Source organism: Homalodisca vitripennis, unplaced genomic scaffold (genome assembly GCF_021130785.1).
Source record: "Homalodisca vitripennis isolate AUS2020 unplaced genomic scaffold, UT_GWSS_2.1 ScUCBcl_7914;HRSCAF=15793, whole genome shotgun sequence".
In the NCBI taxonomy this organism is placed as follows: domain Eukaryota; kingdom Metazoa; phylum Arthropoda; class Insecta; order Hemiptera; family Cicadellidae; genus Homalodisca; species Homalodisca vitripennis.
Genome location: NW_025784034.1, coordinates 18228 through 42662, shown reverse-complemented (window position 1 = coordinate 42662; position 24435 = coordinate 18228). Strand labels below are relative to the sequence as shown.

General features: G+C 30.9%; 1 protein-coding gene across 1 annotated transcript; it reads left to right on the top strand.

The window, feature by feature from the left end:
- Nucleotides 1-21464: 21464 nt before the first annotated feature.
- On the top strand, nt 21465-22106 carry LOC124374326. The gene has a single exon (XM_046832561.1). The coding sequence runs from the start codon at nt 21465-21467 to the stop codon at nt 22104-22106; it is 642 nt and encodes a 213-aa protein (XP_046688517.1).
- Nucleotides 22107-24435: the final 2329 nt, after the last annotated feature.

Here is a 24435-nt window from a genome sequence, read left to right as displayed (position 1 = left end):
CCTATATTTTTACATAAGTTTGCAGCCCTAAAAGCTATTGAAGTAACGAATTTTGGCCTTAAATATAACCTTAACTAACTATCCTTTCATACATGTTCAAGGATATACAACATAGGACTACGCCACACTACATGTAACGTAACTGTCTTCTGATGCCTTTAAAATTTCTAGTCCATTACCTCATTTCATTCTGGAAATGTACTGTGTACGTGTTGACAGGAAAAAACCATGCAGAAAGACATTATTATATCTCCGTTATCAGAAATTAGCTTATTGTGCCAGCCTACTTTGTGATATGCAGCCAAATGCCATAGTTTGGACATGTACCATCATAAAACTAATTCAAATCTAGGTAAACATTAATGTTAATGCAAAATGTAACGTCTAAAGATGACATCGAAATATTTTCCTCATTAAACACAGAATGTTCCATTTAGTTAAACTTCATAATAGTGACTATATATAATAAAACTATACACATTAATTTTTCTTTATGCTGTTTACGGAGACAACCAAAAAGATTATGTTGCATGTGTTGGGGATAGTTAGGCTGCATTTTTGTAATATGTAAAATTTTTTAAATCTCATGTGCTTGTTTGATTACAAATTTACTGATTTGAATTTTATCTTTGTCAGTATGGTTACCAATAACACTAATGTAAAAACGTTCGATAACCTTTAGTCAAATCTAATATAGGGATATGCACAACAATTAAAGTGAATGTTTTTAGTGTAGTTTGATGCAAACGTATTTTGGTCAGCTCGTTTTCGGGTTTTGGGCGGACAGATATACAGGTAAATATACGCAAAACATACGCAAATACGTTTTCCCAGGCCTTCAGTTGTTATTCTTTTACATTTTGTTCCAAGACTCTTTCAATGAGAAAAACCATACTTCAGTGCGCATAAGGATATTGAAAGGTAAAAAGATACATGAGAATGGATTACGGACTTTTGCCATAATTTTGTGTTACAAAACCAAAACCACCATTCTTTAAAACTTGTATTCACTGTTTTTCCTCAGGTATAAGATCCTTTCATGTCTGATTAAATCCTTATAATTTAAGGTTAAACAACTAAAAAAAGAGTAAATCATAGATTTAAAAAACATCACGTTTGTGTTGCTATAGTTTTGAACTATAGAAAATATGTGACGGTTATATTATACTTACGAACTATAAATCGCTCTTATTAAACTTTTAACTACTATCCGTATATGACACAACACAAAGGGCCACTAGATTATTGATATTTTGCATTCAATTGACAGGAATAAAGATAAATATGAAGTCATATATGTTACAATACGTGGCTGTTTCCTCTTGGGAAGTACGTGCCAAGTTTTTGTGCACACCAGCGTTGACTTTTGTCTGCGTTTCTGCATAATAATGTTCTCCCGTCTGGACAAACGGCGTTTACATGAGGGAAATATATACTTAAATAGTTCCATATAACTTCCATAAACGTTCTTTTATTCATTTTTGAACGTTACAAAATATTACTAGTGCATTCTGTTCATATTTACCAAAACCCTACTTGATTCACCATGTTTTTAATCATTGGGGTACAGATATGTTTTTACTTTTTGATGTAAAATCATATTTCAAAATTATTTTGAGACTTACAAAAGGCCAAGTTCTCGTTAGATGTTTGTATTTCATATTGTAATTATATACTTGTAATTTTCCAAAGTACGATTAAAATAATAAATGTTTTTAATTAAAAAATGGTTTTCAGTGATGTAATTTAAAATATTTGGTAAAATTATTTAACAAGTTACGTTTTATTCACAAAACATGTCTTCTTCTGTTGTTTTAGCTAAGTCTTCATTTGTAAAACTTAATAGAATTGTGGACCTTTAAAGGCTGACTCTTACAATTATTTTGCTGTGCAGAATTCATATGTTTACGATTTACAGGCATAACATTTTGGACCAGGATTTAAACTAGATTGTTGACTGTGTGTATTAAAACCTTTTCCAAAGTTTATCAAAAGGACTTTTATTACTCTTACACAAACGATAACTGCAAACACTTTGGGACACAGGTGTGAAGTTGTAGAGACATTTAGAAATAGGATAGGTTATATTAACTGCATTTTATTTATATCGCTAATTATAATTGTTTAGTCAGATAATTATAATTATCAAATAAATATTTCAAGTATTTCAACTATAACAAAACACAGTAAAGCGGTAATCTAACCAAATAAATTGAAAGTTTTTAATTCGTTTATTTGCTCTTTTGTTTATAGTTTTTAAATTATTAACTATTGACTATTGTTGAATTTAAACAGGGGAATACTTTCTCAAATAACCTTTACTGTAGTTTATTAAACACAATAACTACACAATAATTTCAAGTACAAAGATCAATATTTTAAATCTTCTTTCCAAAAACTTTCTCAAAAAATGTCTTAAAAAATATACCTAAAATATGTTCAAAATTTCATAACTCAAAATTAAAATTGGAATTAAAATCAAACTTTCTTAAGCAATTTAAAAACAATAATACATTTCAAAAATTAATTCAAATTAAATAATTTTATTCTCTTTTACACATAAGACTAAATCGAATTAAATTAAAACTGCTTTAAAATTTCTTTTTTGCCATATGTAAGACAATTCCTGTTCTTCTTGTTGCAGTTGGATCAAATACAAAGTTTAAATTGAACCTTAATTATGTTTCAAAAAAACTATTATGGTAAACCTTGAAATCTTGATGTATTACTTTTTATGACTGAGGTATTTAAAATATGCTGTCTATTGCAAACAGCATAAAAATATGAATTAAACTTTTAACCTGTAGTTCAAAATCTTGCTTTATCTTGTAATGTCTTGCAATCTTCCACTAAGAAATTCAGTTAGCTTTTGAATTATTTTTAGCAGAAATCTATTAAGATAATAAAAATTTCCACTAGTAAACCTAATAAGTTGGCAATAATATACCCTACTAAAACCGTAATCCGAATATACAATTTCTACACAACGTTTTCTTGAACATGTTTGTTTTAATGCATCCGTTCTTACGGACACAATAAAATAAAACACAATCAAATAATACGCTAAAGGCTAAAAGATGTCACAAACTTCGAGCGCCGGGGTCTTATATACCTAAAATATTGCACCTTCCCAAATCTACATGAGATCACCGACGCCCCTGAATGGCTTTCACCAATCCAATCTACTGGTTGAAAAAATTAATTGTCCCTCGTCCTACACTGTTGAAGTCAGTCCTAGTATCCTACGTTCAGAGAATGAATTAGACTGTCTGTATTTTTAACTACCTTTTTAAATGCTTTCTCGAGAAATGACATATATGTATATACCTATTTTAACAATTATACTTATATTCTAAATTATTTGTTGAATCTATCTTCGTATAATTATTTAGTAATTAACTTCAAACAGAATTCTCGGTAAACTACTGACGTTATAAAATGTTTTCAAGTGGCATAAAACCTTTATAAATTTAATTCGGAACAAATCTACTTATTCTAATATCACGAGAACCTAAATTAAATAATAGTAATATATCTTCGAAGAATTATATATAAATTACAAATTCCATTATATCCCAAAGTATATTTTATATAAATTTTCTTCAATAGTAACTTATTAACTGTTATATTTACAAAATTCTATTAATACATTTTGGTAAAATTATCTTATTTAACAAACGTGAATTTCTCTTATTCGATTTTTGTGATCGCAGCTCCAACCAAAGTAAACAAAAAGTATATTAAAGAAAATATTGCCTGTCTAAGTCTATCTTAGTAATAATTATGAAGATCAAGTTAAAAAAACTGAAAGCTCTTGTACACATTAATGTTATTTTTATAGGTTTTAAATTAATTTATTCATTCATTCTTTACAGTATTTTAATGGTGAAGTGTACGCTTAATTTTACTTACTTTAATTTATTGATACTTTCAAATTTTTATTTCCATCATGAGCCAAAACAAGAATATTAAACCATATAGACGAGGACTTGCTTTGTAAATGTTTCACTTTTACTTTTAACCAGTGTAATTTTTTAACAGTGACCCGTTTAGGACTGATTAGCGGCATTGTACAATATTAATATAAAACTTTAATTTGATGTATTAATAGAACTATGCTTTAATTTAAGATTTTCCACTGATTCCATTCAGACCATCACCCTGACATTACAAAAACAAGGTAGTTACTTCAAAAAAGCAGATATATAGGTGCAGTAATGGAGTACCAAGCTTTATTGCTTGGTATATAGGATATATATATATATATATATATATATATATATATATATATATATATATATATATATATATATATACTAGCAGACCCGACAGACGTTGTCCTGTACACACGTCTTTAATGCGAAAATTTTAAACTTTGATTAATCTGTAACAATCTGGGCTGTTTTGATAAAAATGTCTATTAAAAAGTTATTACAATATCTAACTTCATCACATGTACATTTAATCACACTTCGACCAACCGATAGTGTGTGAGTATAACATGAGTGATGTGAAATGTAGAGGATATTTAAAATGAAAACTTACTTAATCTGAAGGTAAAAAAGTTGAAACAAACGATTTTATAACAGGTATATTTTTTCTATTTACAACTTAATTTATCGTAATGCCATTGAATGTATAATATTTTTTGTTAATCCTTCAGGAGTATACATAAACAAATTAGATGGTTTTCCGATAGGGCTGAAGTATAATAAGTGACCTCCATCACAATCGAATTATTGATATTTCTGAATAGCCTATATAACTACTATCCGAATTTGATTATAGTTATGTAAAGCCTGAAGTATAATAAGCGGCCACCATCACAATCGAATTATTGATATTTTCTGAATAGTCAATCTAAACTACCGAATTCCATTAGGTATTTAAAATTACAGTATAGTATCGGAACTGGCCAACAGAATTTAATTTATCTAAAATACTAAATAAGTATTCCGTATAGGGCTGAAGTATAATAAGTGGCCACCATCACAATCAAATTATAGATATTTCTGAATAGCCTATCTAAACTACTAAAATGACGAACTGAATTAGATTATAGTTATTTAAAGGCTGAATTATAATTAGCGGCCAACATCGCAATCAAATTATTGATATTTCTAATTAGCCTATCTAAACTACCGAATTTCATTATTTTTATATTTATATTTCTTGTGTGCGTGTGTATGGAGCTGAACTCCTCCTAAATGAGTGGACCATTTTGGAATGTTTTACATTGTATCCAGCAGAATGCGCTACGACCACAGTTTCAAATGTTTTCTATTTTAATTCCAGATTTTCCTGACAGTTTGTGCTGCTATCAAATATGTGTGTTGTTTTGTAACATCGTGTAATTATTGTGTGAGTGGTAATTGTAATATTACATTGATAGAGATTGAAGATGTTTGAAGTATATAAAAAACTATAGTTATATATTGAAGTTATTGAACTAATTTTGAAAATGTATTGAACGAAGTGATTATATTGGTCGCATAATCTAAGTAGCATACAAATAAAAAGGTTGTGTTTCTACGTGTGAATAACAATTGTTAACAGTTTGGTCACATAAGTTCAAATTAAGTAGCATATAAATCACATGATTGAATAACTATTCGTCCTCTTCCACGAAGACATGGCATTTTTCTGTAAAAATAAAATTCTGTATAATAGTACACAATGAATATGAGTAACTTATTGAATATGTAGTTTTAATTAAGTAACTTCTAGATAAAAATGTATAACAACGTAGACTACGGTATCTAAAATACTAAATAAGTATTCCCTATAGGTCTGAAATACAATAAGTGGCCACCATCACAATCGAATTATTGATATATCTGAATAGCCTATCTAAACTACCGAATTTCATTATAGTTATTTAAAATTACAGTATAGTATCAGAACTGGCCAACAGAATTTAATTTATAACCAATTCCTACACTATTAACAATAGTTATTCACACATGTGATTTGTATGCTACTTAATTTGAACTTATCTGACCAATTTTGACTGCAGATTAAAAATGTAAATTACAACAAATTATTTTAAATCCATTAGTTTAAAACTTGATTATCTAAAATGTTAACAATAGTTATTCACACATAGGAACACAACCTTTTGATTTGTATGCTACTTAGGTTATTTGAGGTAATGCGACCAATAATCTCTATTAATGTACTATTATAATTTTAGCACTCACACAATAATTACACGATGTTTTATTTTTTATTTTCTTCTTTTTGCATGTTGGCTTTTATAAACTTATAACGCGGCCACGTACTACACTTTTTATAACTTCATTCTATTATATTTTAATGTTATTTGCCGTATTTACTTTTGAAACATGAACCTTACAAAACAACACACACACATTGATAGCAGCACAAACTGTCAATTTCAGTTAAAAGCTAAAACTTCCAATTTTATATCTGGATAATCTCTATCCTCCAAAGTGAGTACAGAATATATTGAAATAAGAAGTGGTGTTATTTTTATATGTTTATGCTTACTCTATGCTTTTAAGACTATTATTGATTAAACTGTGTTGTAATATTATAATGTTTACATAGAACAATTGGTGAAAATTTAACTTTGCAATCTGCATTAGACTACTGATCAAGCACTTTATAATAATGTAATCTAAATGTAAACAAATGTTTCTGCCTCTTTGGTGAACTTCAGCTGAAAATATTCACAGCTGTTAAGTATCAGTTCACTTTGTATTACGTGTCGTAGCGCAGTCTGTCGTATCCAATATAAAACACTCCAACATCAACAACAATTTATAATTAAAAATTTAATTATATTTGACCGAATAAATAACTATAATGAAATTCAGTAGTTTGGATAGGCTATTCAGAAATATCAATAATTTGATTGTGATGGTGGCTGCTTATTATAATTCAGCCTTTAAATAACTATAATCCAATTCTGATAGTAGTTTGGATAGGCTATTCAGAAATATCAATAATTCGTTTGTGATGGAGGCCACTTATTATACTTCAGCCCTATCGGAAAACCATCTAATTTGTTTATGTACATTCCTGAAGGATTAACAAAAAATATTGTACATTCAATAGCATTACGATAAATTAAGTTGTAAATTAAAAAAATATACTTGTTATAAAATTAGTAATTTAAAATTACAGTATAATATCGGAACTGGCCAACAGAATTTAATTTAAAACCAATTGCTACACTATTAACAATAAGTAGTTATTCACACATGTGATTTGTATGCTACTTAATTTGAACTTATGTGACCAATTCTGACTGCAGATTAAAAAATGTAAATTACAAACAAATTATTTTAAATCCAATTAGTTTAAAACTTGATTATATAAACTGTTAACAATAGTTATTCACACATAGGAACACAACCTTTTGATTTGTATGCTACTTAGGTTATTTGAGGTAGGCCTATGCGACCAATATACTCACTTCAATAAATTTGCAAAATGAGTTAAATAACTATAGTTTTTTATGCACTTCAAACATCTTCAATCTCTATTAATGTATTATAACAATTAGCACTCACACAATAATTACAGAATGTTACAAAACAACGCACAAATTTGATAGCAGCACAAACTGTCGGCTGGAATTAAAATAGAAAAACATTATTAGTGTGCAGTCATTGAAGCGAAAAATACGGTCTTACCTCCGAATTTTTCTTACTGTGAACCGATTTGCATGAAATTTTGGAATTATGCTCACCTTACCCTTAACTTCAAAAGTGAAAATGATCTGAACTCCGCCTATTATTTTTAAGGGGTGTAAACAACCCCTTAATGGAAAAATCGACATTGAGCCATTTTATCGCTAGAAGACATGTTTAATAGTAGGTGGTGAAATTTTAAAGTGTTTTTATAACACAATTACCTCATATTAAAATCATTTTCAACCCCTTGAACATCTTACAACCCTTGCAAACAACCCCTAAATTGAAAAAATCACAAAAATACTTTGGTATGATATAAAAAGAAGTAAGTATAGAGTTAGTAATATTTTATATTTTCTATAATAATTATGAAATTTTTAACCCCCTTTCAACCCTTGAAAACTACCCATTGATAAAAAAAATTTTAAAATTTTTTTTATAAAATGAAAAGTATTTAAATTTTATTCCACACTCTCGAAAATGATTATCATATTCTTAAGCTTTTCTACCCTTAAAACTACCCCTAAATTAAAACAGTAAATATATATGATTACATATTATTTAAAAATAATTTAATTTAGAGTAAAAAATTTGCCATTTATTGGATAAAATATTTACAAATTATACAAAATTCACTCAAATGCGTTATATATATATATATATATATATATATATATATATATATAAGAAAGTTGGTATGTATTCATGCCTACGTTTCCAAAATATATGAGCCATATTATGTATATATATACACATTACAATAGTTTTGGGTCTCTATTATACTCCGTACTTTCACATTGCTCCAAATATCCACAGTCCGAAATTTTCAGTTACTAAGTAGAAAAACATATGATAAGTTTTTTGACCATAACTCCTTCAATTTTCATGCTATCACAATTTATAAAAAACCATTGTAAAGGTAATTAAGAGAGCTACAACATCCTTTATTGCAATATATAGTAAAAAACCTTTTTCTCAAACGGTGAAGGGTTAAAGGGCTTAAGAGAGGCTGTGATTGCGCTGCCACGCGCTCTTTAAACAATCATATTTCCGTAAATTTTTGTTTTGAAGAAAAATCAAAAAAATACAAATTGTTTGTCAGAAATATACCTACATTTTTCAAACCTACACTTTTATTCGAATATGTCGTCATTTTTGAGATATTATGAAAAAAGTTGGTTTTTTTAAAATTTGAAATTTTTTTAATCGCGACTTTTTTGCAAAATATGTGTCCTGAAGCAGCCAAACTGATACAATGTATTAAACTCTTCATAATAAAGTTGATTCTAGGCGGAATACGATTAAATTTAATTTTGGTGGAAATGGCACTTATGAAACCCATTGATTTAAAAGAAAAAAAACATTAGATGCTCCTCTTATTTGCAATACAGCTCACTCATTTTACGTGCAAAAGACTTTTAATAGTGCTCATTTTAAAGCTTATTTCAAGCACTATAAAACTCTTTTTTTATTAAAATGCCTAAAATGCATCTGCTCGCCGCTAGATGGCATTGACCACATCGATTAAATTACAGACAAAATAAAAAACGGCTTTCATTTTTAATATCTAGCTTAATATTGCACTTAGAATACTTTATAAAAAACAAAATTGTTCATTGTTTTACCTGCTACAATTGTGTTCTTTATAAAATTTTTCGATAAAACGTATATTTTTGGAGATATTTGCAAAAAACCGATGAAAAACGTGAAAAAATTGCGAATTTTCAATTGCCAATAACTTGAAAAGTATTGGATTTTTTGAAAAAAGTTATAGATGATTTTTTGCTTAAAATTAGGCCTTCTATCGATATCCGAGGTTATTTTGAAAAAATAAATTTACTCCCGAGAAGGGTGGTTGGCAACCACCCCCAGGGTGGTTGCGGAGTTCAAATCATTTTCACTTTTGAATTTAAGGGTAAGATGAACCTAATTCTAAAATTTTATGCAATTCGGTTCACAGTAAAAAAATTCGGACCAACAATGCTTCAATGACTGCACTATAGGGCTGTGTTGTGATATTATAATGTTTACGTAGAACAATTGGTGAAACATCATCTTTGAAATCTGCATTACACTACTGATCAAGCACTTAACAAATATGAACTTTAAAATATGAACTTTCTAAATTTTAAATGTGAACAAAATGTTTCTGCCTCTTTGATAAACTTCAGCTGAAAATATTCACAGTTGTTAAGTAACAGTTCACTTTGTATTACGTGTCGTAGCGCAGTCTGGCGGATCCAATGTAAAACACTCCACCATCAACAACAATTTATTATTAAAAAATTAATTAAATAAACTATTACAATTGGACCGACTTATGAATCTAAACCATTCTCGGATCCAACTGAAGACACACAAAAAGTTTCATTAAAATCGGTCCACCCGTTTAGGAGGAGTTCATTAACATACACACGCACACAAGAAATATATATATATATAAAGATAGGCTCTGTAGTGTAATGGTAGCACACTTACCCGGCAAGTGAGAGATCCGTGTTCGAGTCCCGGCGGAGCAAGTACTTTTTGTGATTCAATGTTTATTTAAATTAAATAAGGCTATTGCCTTTTATACAAATTTAATGTAAATAAAAATTCGTTTCACAGATATTTGGTATTCCGATCATGTGTTATTTAAACGCATATGCGACAGATACGGCGAAATACAAAATAATTTAATCGTAAAAAGTAAGGTAATTTTCTCGTTTATAAAGTTATACGAGAAAATTTAAAATCTATGGAAAAAAATATATATCGAATTTGTTACAACAGGGCACAAATTAGATACCTTTTGACAACACTCCATGTCGAAATGTTATTGGTTTGCTGCAGAGGAATCTAATTTCCATGTGAGATGTATCACTTGAATTTCTTCTCTCCCTTTGTTTGTTTCTCCGTAATATAATTTATAACCCAAACAAGATGACATTTTTGTTTTGTCAAAACTACTTACATAAAAATTTGTATTGGAAATGCTTAAAATTTATATAAGAATTTCTCTTGAAATTTATGATATAATTTTTTAATAGTATACGTTCTTTTTATGTTAAGAGCTTATAACCTACCTGTGGGTTAGTGTTAAATGCCACGTATCATAATAATTGTAAGTTTATATTACTGAATATTTATTCTAACGGGGGTATAAACATTTGTTATTATTTGGCCAACAAGAAAGTCTCATGGCACCATATCTCTTATGGCAGGAATAGAAGACCCATGATCCCCATAAAAGATCTCCATCAATGATGAAGCGAATAGTAAAAAGATCACAGAGCCATTGGGCGGAACTCCACTTCTAGTCTTGAGAAACTTCCTCAATGTAGAAATCATCTGAACAAAATTACCGGCTTCTTTCGTTCTTTCACTCAAGTTCGTTATTGTGAAGCTAATGTATAGAGTATGATCCAATTTTATTCGATTTTTTAATTCTTTTTAGTTTTCATATTGTGTTTTAGAATGTGAAATTTTCTATGCAGCATAAAAATAGTATAAAACTATTAAATGCGGTGTAGTAATTAAAGGATTTTCCGAGTGTAAACAAAGACTGTTTGTTTTGTAGTCAGAAAATAACAGTGAAAGTGTTGAGATACAAGCTTGAAATTTCGCACTAACGTCTCTCTTGGAAAAACAAAAACAAAAATAAGAACAAAAAAAATTTCATACAATTCAATGACTAGCTTTAAAAAAATGTTTTTGACCACTAATTTATATGAAAATGTAAAATGATATTAGTTATTTGTATAAAATTAGCAACAAATAAGTTAATAAATATATATGTATGATTTTACAAAAGCAAATCGTTAAAAATAGTTAAACAAAGGCATTGGTGCAAAATTTCAACCTTGTATCTCAAACCGTTTCATTGCTATTGTCTGATCACAAGACAAACAACTTTTTTTATTTTACTAACAGGCTTTCATAAAGTTCTGTTTATTTTTTTGTTACCATAATTATTATTACTTGTAGCTTTATGCATGTAGAGAATCTCACATTCTAAATCAAAACATGGAAATTACATCAGAATTCTAAGAACCAGCTTTAACCGGATCATATTTCAATTATAAGTTTAACAATAGAGGACTTAAGCGAAACAAACTAAAGAAGGCGGTGGCTTTGTTAAATTAATTTTACGCTGACAAAACTTGGCGTTGTGTACGTTCACACTTATCTGCTATAATAATAAACGTGACGTTAATATTCTGACTACAGCAATATCGAATTACCTACTTTAAAAAGTGTACATAATGAACATAGGCCTATACAGTCTTTTTATATATTTATAGATTGAGCCAATTTTTAGTATGCATTTACGAGACATGAAGTACATATGAACAATCCACAAACGAGGATAAGAGGAAGTTTTGAAGTTTGGTTAATCTCCGCCAGGCGGTGATAATTCCGTAAACAGGCATATTACTGAATTAAAGTCAGGCATATTGTGATCGATTCGGTATTTAACCATAAACAAATAGAAAATTATGAGTTAATAACTATTGGAGTTAAAAAATAATATAATATCTCTGCAAGGGAAAAATATCAAGAAATTCACGTTTGTATGTAGAATAACGTACCTACTCGTATACATGAAAAAAGGATTTTTCTACGAATTATTGAAGATTACCAAGACTAGAGGTGATATTCCGGATGAAGGGCGCTCTATTCTTCTTACTAATCTCTTTAAAAGTGATGGAGAGGTTGTATAAGAAGGTAAAATACGGTTATTTACTTCCTTCTACAAGAGATATAACCTTGTAAAACCCTTTCTTGAACAGCTACGTCAAGGAGGTTATTTGTCTTTATTAACGCTAGCTGATCGAGAAACTATGTCACTGCTATAGTAAATTCTGTAACACAAGGCATATTATCGCATTTGGCCATCACTTAAATATTTCCCCTATAGAAGAAGGGAGACTTTAACACATTAGATCGTAGATTTAAGTTTTTAAATGTATTTGAAATTATATTTTTTTTATATAGGTATAACTAGTGGTAAGAATATATAAGTGTAAAATATCATAATAGAACAAAAAATAAATTGATAATTAACAGTATTATATTATTTTGTAAATTTTTTCATATACTAAACTCGTATACAAGATAGACTACCTTTACGTCTCTTAGTGCAAGTATCAAAAGGCCCTTGCTCTTTGTAAAAAGTACACTCACTTAAATCGTGTATCAGACTCTGTAATGTCAGCTATAGAGGCTATTCTTTGAGACGTTAGTGAAAAATAACCTTTAAGAAAATATACACATGGTGCGACCAATACTATTTTGTTGTTTGTAATTGAATCTTGTAAAAATATTCAATTTAACATGCCCAACTCACAATTACAAGGATAAACCAAATATAGACATTTAAATTATTTGCAGTACATTTTAACTAAATTGCATACAAAGCATACCACCCATGTCGTGTTACGTAATGTTTATTATTATTTACAATAATAGAGTATTACTTTCTTAACGTATTAATCAATCATAATTAATTTAGGAAACAATTTAATCTTTACATTTTGTTTTTAAATTAATGAAGGACTAAATACAAAGAGTACACATATATTCAGCACATTTATTACAATATCCCTTAATATAGTACATATTACAGGCTACTCAGTTCACCAAGTAGTGTTTTGAATCATGAAATTAAAAATAAAACATTTTAATCTAACAAATATATGAACTTGGAAAGAAATATCTTCCTTCATGATAAAAATTTGTAGATTGTAACACAACAGTAAATGTATTATGAAATTACCAGCGATAAAACCTTAAACTTATTCCATTAACCACTGCAATTAATTATCAAATATTCTAAAAATGTATGGTCAAGTTAAGTATAAGGTCACATTGCGTTATATCACTGTTAAGTTTAATACAATAGTAAAATAATTTAATTAAATAATTTTATCCATACAGTACGTAATAGAGGTCATCGCATCTATTTCCATTTGACAGCAAGACTTTGAATGAAATTTTGTGTGCAAATGAAATCACAAATACGACTTAATAAACGAACAACAGTAAAAAAACTTATTTAAAAAAGGAAATATATAAAAATTCATATTTTTTAATTATTACGACCATATTTTTTATTTTTGTCTATACTTCTTTTTGAAAGATCTTATAAAGTGAATGGTAATACATACTTTATACGATGAATAAGTTGAAAAATGTTTGTAAAACGGTGAACTTAAAGTTAATTCATAGTCCCTTTAAAGTAGCAAATAAATATTTATTATTAAAACATGTTTACACTTCGAAGAACAATTATCTGGTAATATTTACAAATATTTATTTTTACATGACAGGATTATGCAATACCACGTATCGCTTAACACGGTTCGTGAAGTTGCATGAAAATTTAAAGTATATACATCATGACATTCTCGAGACAGGCGCGCAGGGAAGGATCGTACAGAAAAAATGTACACAAAAGAATACAAAACAGAAATTGTCTCATCCTATTGAATACCTGACAGACAAACAGATATAACATTTTCCAGGTCCACGAGTGGTTAGACTTCAATGTATCTCAGGCAATAAAATATTATTAAATCTACCCTTTAATCTACCCGTTAACTTAAAATAATTTGTAATAAAGCTTTCTAATATTGTTAGAACTAAAGTTATATGTCTGCATTTTATGAAAGGTATTGTATTTTATTTTGAGGGTAAATTGTATTACAGAGAGAACAAACAAAGAGAATTCCATAACAAATAAGTAACATATCATATTGATATTATTTTCACTCCAGCTAACAAATAACACTTGAACCATGTCAAAGTCTTTCGTTAAATTATATTGTCAAGTCCTATATAGGTATAAATACTACGTTATTTTGGTTTAAAATTGATAATGACGTATTAATAACCACACTGCATTTGTTGTTATGCATACCTTGTAATCTAATATGGCTAAAAACGGAATGTTGTTACATTATTCGTCGAGCTAAATTCGACAACTCCACGAATTCAGTACCTATACTAGTTCTAGACCTGACAATATTTAATTTTCAATAAAATCAAAGGGCCTGTTGAAATTATATTGTCCTTATGCAGTTGAAATGTATACATAAACAAATGATCATATGAATATCTTCCCGGCGAAGTAAAAAATAAAATTATTTACGCAAATTAATAATTTGAAATGGGTACTATAACTGTTAATTAACAATAAGACCTAAAATAAAATATACATCTTTAGAAATACAGAGGAAATATTAACAATGTCATTATCTGTTTCCCTGTGTTAAGTAAAAAAAAATATATGAATCTTACGTTTTGTGCTGTTAAACTCTATCTTTACTCTCATATTTGTAACAATGCTGAAAAGTAAAAATGGGTTATGTTACGATTTAGATTTCAGAATTAATTATAAGTGTGTGTACGGACTATCACAGAAGAGGGCTTACAACCCTAATTTTTAATGGTGAAATAAGGTATAATGTCGAGTCTGGCAATATATAGAGGGTTCAGTAGTAAAATTAAATTAAATATGTCGATTTTTGACACGTTTTTAAGGCTGTTTGAGTCCTATCTTCCACTCAACCTCGAGTTTTTCAACCTAAACCAAATTTTAGTGTTGAGATTGATGGGGAAGTTAATGCAGTGGTAATGATAATTCTTACGTTTTAAAACTAAAAGAATCTATACAGTTCAGAGGGTATAGTGGATAGCGGCTTCGAGGTGTGGTACTTTTTGGAATGGAACGCAAGCTAAATGAATGAGAGTGTCTTGTAATAGTACTGTGAATATGTACATGGTTAAATTTTTTAATGCTTGGTTTTGAAGCTAAGATTCATTGTATACATATATATATATATATATATATATATATATATATATATATATATATATGAAATATAAATTTATTTCCACAACCTTCATATAGGTACAGAGATTACAAATGGTTTTGCAAATAAATTTTTGTTAACAATGAAATTTTAAAACATTGTAATTTCTAAATATATATTTGTTGGAAATTAGCCTACATGGGCAAGCAGCCTGTGCGTAGGCTAGAGACGCTATCCAAATTATTATAATTTTATATACATGGATTTATGCCAATGGATTTAGTTATAAATTTATATATGATTGTGTAAATTTTATTAGGAAAAGTATAGAGGAATTTACAGCCATCACTTCGTTCAATTTATTATATTATAAATTTTCTTCCAAAGATTTTCTTAGTGTGAGTTGAAAACAACATATAATCTCTTGAGTATATAGACATGTTCTAAGTATATTATATGTGTATGAACTCGTTTGGTTGTTGATGTATGAGCTGAGGCTGCATGTAAAAGTTAAAAACTATAGTCTGAGTACAAAAACATGCCACTTGTTAATATCTCATTTTGTTGTGTTCAGTTTGCTTACAATATTATTTATTCTTAAGTTTTTTTGCCGCATTTGTTATCGATTAGACTATTATAAAAGTATTCACAAATGCTTAGTCAAATTACATGGAGTGACATTTCATTTTCGAGAAATTTTGCAGACTGATAGAGAGAAAGGCATACAGCCATACTTACAGACAGAATAATAGAAAATTTGAAAGCTTTTCAAGTAATTAGATTCACTGACACAGAGCCGAATAATGTGTGTGTTTATTTAAGGTTGAATTGAGTCACTAGACAATATATACAATGATAGTTCTTATGAAATACAACAGTGCTGCAATCCTGTAGTATTATTTATGAATATATACATCATATTATTTGTGTACATGCCTATTACAAGTAAATTTATTTTTTGGCTTATGTCCATATTTTCTAACAGAAACAAACATAAAACAACAATGTTTTCTAACATAATTCTTTACTTAATTCCCCGTAACACATTCCCGAACAAAAACACATGAGGATGGTATCAGTTGGTTATACTTCGTTCGTTACAATAATGATAATTTCCCGACCTTTCTTATTTTATATCTATCTAATGGTCCCAAAATATTCTAGGAGTGATTAGGAAAAATCAACCTGATGGTAAGTAAAGCTTATAGTAATTTAGTTCACACAAATTGAGTTATAATATTCAAAAGTAGGTATTTAACAATATTTAATCCTCATTAATTATGAAATATTGAGTTTGGTACTTAAAAAACAATGTTTTTACTTGTGTTTTGATTTCTACCTTTACATAATTCAATCGACGTTTTGATTTTTTATTCATATTAGTGATTACAATTAATAAAGATTCAAGCCTTAGTTCAATGTATCAACATCAAATAACTTATCAAAATTTAAAAAAAAGCAATCAGTAGATTGCAGACAGTGTTGCCATGCATTACTATATTGCACTGCACTCTAATGGGTCTAACTAATTAAATTTCTTTGAGTACGGCATGTCACATTGGTATGCATTTCTGATCTTACAGTTAACATAGTAATGATTTAATTCACCATATTAAAAAAAAACATTTTTATTTATAACACGTTAGTGGATGTTGTGATAGTATTAATAATAAGATTTCGTTTAATGTTTAGTGCAACTCCAAATCAATTAGTTAGTAGTGGATGGAATCTTTAGGTGTCATGGTTTGAAAATACATTACTCTCTGAGTCAAACAGACAACTAGCTAATCATTGTTACTCTGCAGTTTGAAAATTAGGCATCAAATCCATTGTCACAAGTCCCTCACCCCCGGATCAGTACTATAATGAACAGGTGATTGGTTTCTCTGTGGACTCTAAAATTGACTGCGTTGATATCGAAACTGCTTTAAATACTAAGTGTTTTAAGCTAAATCGGAAATTTGATGGGAGATTTTCTTATATAAAAACAATCATTTTGAATGTGAAAAAAGAATACTTAAAATTGATGCTAAAATCCCCCCTTATAACATATAAGCTGGGGTCCTACGGCATACAGATTAATTCTAAACTACCACCAATCTGACGAACCACTTACAAAGATACAATCGCTCAGCGGTCATCCATCCAAAGAACAGCCTCACATGAAACCGCTTTCTCGGTTATCCAACAAATATAGTGATATACAGGATTGGTGGGATATTTTCCATTTTAGTAAATTATCTGCTAAGAACGGGTAGTTTCCTGTCCCATGTTTATGCCACCTCTCCAAACATTTGTTACTAATTAGTACAATAAAAACTTTTTAAACGCCTGGAGGAGAGGTTGGATGGCAATCCTTGAGGTACAGAAATGTACTACCTCTAATAATAGTTTTCAGAGTTAATCGGGGACAATTTATGCCATGTTTCGTTATAAAATAATGATTGTGAGAGAATATGACATTTCTTTAAGATATGATTTTCCCAATATTAATTCTACTAACTAGTCTTATTTAGATCACGCTGTACTCTTGTATAGTACACAGTATTCAGAAATTATTGTAAAACTCCACCACTTGATTCTTCGAATCAGTGTAAAGAGATTAAAGTTATTCGCAAAATAGTATCTATTTCTATCTTTACCTTGCTTAGTATGCCGAAAGTCTGCTTCCAAAAGAGTATTATATATATGAAGTAAAGAAACCTACGAAATCAAATTTTACAAAATTCAATAATATTAATTTAAATAAAAAATATTTTAGTGACCGAGTACGGCAGCAACGAAAGATTTAACTGCTGTTTATTAGAAAAACTATGCAGAACTACATAAAATAATAAGTTACTCAATTTAAACTCCTTATCATTTTATGAATTCTGTTAACTTAGAGCCTTGGTGTCAAAAGTGGAATAAGGATAGTTGTGTGATAAAGGCAATGGGTACTATGATTGTAAGGCTTGTAGAACTCAACGTAATGCATCTTAGACGAGAATATAAAGAGCATGACGTGGACAACTATTTCAGTTATACAGAGAGGCAAAATTATAGCGAGATGGTTAACCGTTTAAAGATTCGATTCAACCGTCACCAATTGGAACAGCTCTACCACAAGTAGTTAAAGAATCGTCTTCAGAAACATTACAAATTCCTACAGGAAGTGTAGGAATTGTAGTAGCAGGCGGATACAGCCTGCTTGGGAAGGAGGGCTTATGGGTCCATTATAGTCAATGACTACGAAAGTGTGGTTATTGAAAACTTTACCTCAAGCCTTAGACACAACAGGCGCTGAAGTTCGGACGCCAAACAATCTCAATGAGACATTTATCCAGGCAGTGGAATTGCAAGCTGTTACGCAACCTACAAGAAGCCACGATTTATTTCACTCAGTTGAAGTTAAGTCAGCAACTAATGGCAATACTGAGTTTGTTCTAAAGGTAATATAAGAGCTAAATATAATATGGAATGAATTTCGCTATTGAGGAAATTGAGAACTGGGATAACCCTAAAGTAAATGACGACCTAAGCCGTTTCTTGAAGACCCCTGAAAATTAAAGAGATCATGATGGGAAGGAGCAACTGCCTACTCGTTCTCAGGACAACTCTCTCTCTAGCATTGTTATTAAATCTCTCGCTGGGCAGACGAATAGCCTGTACTTAGACGGAGTGGTCAGTGGACGCCCCGAGAAGTGATCACCTTCCAGATCGGTAGCAGCGGCTTTAGACCATAAGTTTAGGTATCCACTATTGACGATGATGTCATTCTGGGAACCGACATGATGAGTGAGCGTGGTTTAAAAATGGACCTTTAGAGCGCGGAAAGAAACAATCGCGTACTTTTATTATAGACACAACTCCAGAGCAAAGTCAGTTGATAGCACAAGCCAAGGATCATTCTATGGGCTAGTACTCACAGTTCCTTATTATGTGTATCTATTTTAAAAATTCAGGTAGTGAAATCAAATCAGTTTATGATTTATGTTAGATTGAGCAATAAATTTGTCGACAAAAAAACGTTACGATGTGTAATAATTGTTATTTCCAATTATTTTACAACTCAATAATAGTTTTTTAAGAGGTTTAAGGTTTAAAAATTATTCTTATAGGTAAAAAAATGATGGCTGACAGTTCAGTAGAGCCGGATTCTAATCCAATTAGCTTTGTTATATTGTTTAAATGTATTAATTCCTTACTTTTTATGCTTTTAGTTTTAAAACTTTTAGTCATTAGATTTACTTTTTCCATCTGTGTTCTAAAAAGATTATTACTTTTAGATACATTTATCTTTCAACTTAGTATTTTGTCTGTTTTTTTTTAACAGAGGCATGGGTGCAATATTTCAACCTTGTATCTCAAGCCGTTCCTTGCTATTGTCTGATCACAAGACAAACATGCAAACTGGTTATCAATAGGCAGCCTATTGATAAAGCTTATAAAGCTTTATTTATAAGCTTTATTGATATTATAAAGCCTATTGATAAAGGTTTATAAAGTTCAGCCTATTTTTTAGTTGTCATACTTATTTTTAGTTGTAGTTTCATGTATGTAGAGAGTCTCACATTCTAAATCAAAAATGGAAATTACATCAGGATTCTAAGAACCAGCTTTAACTTGATCATATTTCAATTATAAGTTTGACAATAGAGGACTTAAGTGAAACAACTAAAGAAGCCGGTGGCTTTGTTTAGATTAATTCTACGCTGGCAAAAGCTTGGCGATGTTTATTTTGGAGCTAATATGTCCTGCAATACTATACTTAGAAAAGGGAGATAGATTTCTGAAACATTACAGTAACAATATAAACATACTTTTAAAAGGTATAAATGATCAATGTAAACAGTGTTATTTCGATTAAATACATTAATATTAAATTTCTTAATTTAATTAATTACATTTGATGGGTTAAATGTAATTAATATGTAATTATGAGACAATTTAGTTATGAAAATTCCACAAAGGAGGGTAAGAGGATGTTCTACAGTATGGGCACCACAACCTGGTGGCAATAATTTCGTAAACACCGCTGGGATGTGCACCGTCAGTTATGGGTCATATTTTTACAATTATACATACATTTTCTGAATTTCAGTAAACAGCCACAAGTTTAAATACATCAGGCATTTCTTCAAAAATTCGGTATTTTATCCTCAATATTTGGAAAACCATAAGCCGTTATTTTATGGCATTAAAGATAATTTATATTTCTACATAGTAAAAAGATTGGGATAATCGCATCTGTAAGTGGAATAATGTACCTGTACATGTTAGAAAGCATTATTATGATGTACCGAAGATTTAACAAGACTTGAGGATAGACTAATGGCATTACGCTTCTTATACTGGTCTCTTCCTCAACGATGGAGAAGTTGTATAAGACCTGGTTATTCGCTTCCTGCTATAAGAGTTATCACGCTTTAAGACTTTTTTGTAAGGTTATGTTAAGGAGGACTTGGCCTTTATTAACACTACCAAACCTAGAAACTGTGTCACTGCTATAGTACATTCTGTAACACAAGACTTATAGAATGAGGGGTGTTGGTGACTCTTCGCGTTTTGTTATGGACCTTGCAAGCTCCTACGATCTCAAACAGTACAAACAGTGTGCTGAACTTTGGAGGGGTCGTCCTTGACCTTGTTTTTTCATCCAACCCTGCAACTGTAGTATCCTGCCTCTGACTTACTATTGCCGGAGGATAGACATCATCCAGCCCTTGATGTTGTAATTAGTGTCAAACAATCTGCCCATCTCAAAAACGTCAAATTACGCTCCTGACTTTCGAAACTGCAACTTAGTTGAGATATTTATTTTTATTGCATGGTGTTGACTTGCCCATCGACTGTGCCTTATGTGATGCGGAACAGATGTTTAATGCCTTTTGTGACCAGTTGTCCTCTGCTGTATCTCGCAACACCCCTATAAAGAGGATTGAAAGCTCAAAGTTTCCTAAATGGTTCACAAATGAGCTCAAGAATTTGGTTATAATTAAAAAAAACAGCCCACAGGAAGTTCAAAATGACCGGCAATCCCTTTTATCTTGAGTGCTTCCGAAAATTGCGAAGGGAATGCAAAATAAAAACTTCTGACTGCTACCGAGTTTACATTGGCAAGGTTGAGGAAGGTAGACCCCACAATATTAAACCCTTCTGGTCGCATGTGCAGGACCTCAAGAGTTCCAGTGCGCTACCTGCAATGCATCTGAATGGCAGTGCAGCTGATGATCCAACTGAGAAGTGCAATCTTTTTGCTCGGCATTTTTCTTCTGTGTTTTGCAACACTGACATCGCTGTGCCTCACTTCGACTTTGGATGGAATGATTCACTCTCTTCAATAGTGCTATCTGCTTTCGATGTCCAAGCTAAGCTCGAGGTTCTTGATCCGTTTAAGAGTGCTGGCCCTGATGGCATTCCCCCTTGTGTACTGAGATTTGGTGCTCCTGTTCTTGCCTCACATTTGGCGGTATTTTTTAATCTGCTACTGGCCTCTGGAAATTTTCCCTCAGTGCTGAGGCGGGGATTCGTGGTCCCAATCTTCAAGTCAGGAGACCGTTGCAACATAGCTAACTTAAGACCTATTGTTATTCAGTCTGATCTGGCGAAAGTCTTTCAGGCACTGGTCCTAGACCATCTTTACTTCTATCTAAGAAAGTTTATATGAGATAGTCAGCATGGTTTTCTTCGCAATCGATCTACAATCACTAATTTGCTGGTCTTTCAGGAGTATGTTATGGCTGCCTTTGTTGACTCATGTCAGGTGGATTGTATCTACTTGGATTGCTCTAAGGCATTTGACAGGGTACACCATGGACTGTTGATTGCGAAGCTTGCTGGTTATGGGGTTGGTGGGCCGTTGTTGAGGTGGTTGGCTAGTTACCTTGGGGACCGCAAACTCATGGTTAAATGTGAGGGTGCTCTGTAAGCACCCTTCTGTGCTTCCTCAGGTGTTCCCAAGGGTTCACACCTGGGTCCATTACTGTTCAATATCTTCATATATGATATTACTTGTGAACTTCCGGTCAATTGTCTGCTGTTTGCTGACGATCTAAAGATCTACACCAGGGTCCACTCTACGTTCGATCAGCAATTTCTCCAGCGGTCCCTCACCAGGATCGAAACGTGGTGTGCTGCTAATGCTATGGAGCTGAATGTCTCCAAGTGCGAAGTGGTGTCTTTTTCTCGTAGTCAATTTCCATATATCTTTGACTACCGCATCAATGGATTGTTGCTGAGAAGAATGAACAGTATTAAGGACCTTGGAGTTGTTTTCACCTCTACACTCAACCCTTTGGAGCATATTGATGGTGTTGTATCAAGAGCTTACTCCCTCTTGGGATTCATCATGAGATCGACTAGGAGCTTCAGGTCACCCCAGTCGCTCCTGATCCTCTATAAGACTCTCGTTCGCCCGGTCCTTGAGTATGGTTCAGTGATCTGGTCCCTCATCTTATTACCCATATTGACTACTTGTACCGAGTTCAGCTTCGTTTTTTGAGGATGTTGGGCGTTCGAATGGGCTATGGCTACCTGACGACTCCAATTGAAGAATTGGAGCTGAGATTCAACCTGCATCCTTTTCACACTAGACGTCAATTGCAAGATCTTCAGCTTCTTTACAAGTTGGTTAAGGGCAAGTTGGATTTTTCCTGACCTCCTTCGTCAAGTAAACTTCTACATTCCTAGATAACTAGATCAAAGGCAGTGTTTGGAAGAGCATACCGGCCAACTAGTTATGCTAGCAACTGTGGTTTGGCGAGGATGCAGCGTACTGGGGGATTGGTTTGCGATGGGTTGGATTTCTTCCATGGCTCTTGGTTGTCCTTTAATTGGAGGTGCTCCAGGGTGTTGACATGAGTTCATCAGTGCATGTGCTTGTTATTATTGTTGTCGTTTTTCTTCAATTTATAGTTTGATTTACCTCATAATGTATAATTGTATATTATTTCCCTACATATTATAGTTCTGTTATATATTTCTTTTTATCCTCTATATATTATAATTCTGTTATTATTTTATATTCTATTATCAGGCTGATTTTCAAGTGGCTCGTTTTGTCTTATAGTTTATTGCAATGGTTACCTTATGTTTGATTGTTATCTTTGTTATTCTTAACCTATTTATTATTGATACTTGTTATTGATTTGTTGCATTCTTGCTATGAATGTTAAATAATGTTTGGTGTCAAACTATTGTTGTTACTGCTTTGCCTTATGATAGTCTGTTATGCTGATTGTTGTGTTGTTGTTTTGTGTACAATGTGATATTCTATTTTTCTAGCTTTAATTTAATATAGTCATCTTAGAAGTCTGTAATTTTGTAAATATGTTAAATGGCGTTGTACCGTTGGACGTTTAACTTATTAGAATGTAGTTTGTAAAAATTATTTTGATGAAATTACATATAATTTTTAATTGTAAAATATAATGAAATAACCAACAGTAATATGATCCTTTATATTGTGATATTTGATGGTAAACTTGTAGTTGAAACATACAAACACTCATCATTTTATATTTTATTTGCTACTAATTTTGTCGATGCTGTTGTGAATGTGGTCATATACATTACATGTATAAATGCCTTTTATGTATTACAAAAACATATCTACGTCGTTCGTATCAAAAAATCACCCAAATTCTCTACTGATAGCATACCTCAACATGAGAATTTTATGTGTGAGGAGTAAAATTCTTGGTGCAAGTATCTAAAGGCCCTTGCTCTTTGCGAAAAATATTTATTGATCGCCTATTCCAAGGCTAGTATTCTGGAAAAGTGTCCATCAATTAAGAACAAATCTTACATGCACCTCAAAGATTTTCAGAACAAACTGTCATTCGCCAAATAAAAAAAATTTGAAGGAAGAGATAATTTTCCAAAAAAATTACTATTCAATGCCCTATTATATGCAAAAGTAATATGTCATTGTATCCTATTACTTTTAGTCTTATCTAACTAAAGGACTTTTTATTTCAGTAGTAAAGGTACGTTCA

What these genes read in the sequence shown, in the direction of transcription:
- LOC124374326 (XM_046832561.1), top strand. Translation starts at nt 21,465, where the DNA reads ATGACCGGCAATCCCTTTTATCTTGAGTGCTTCCGAAAATTGCGAAGG.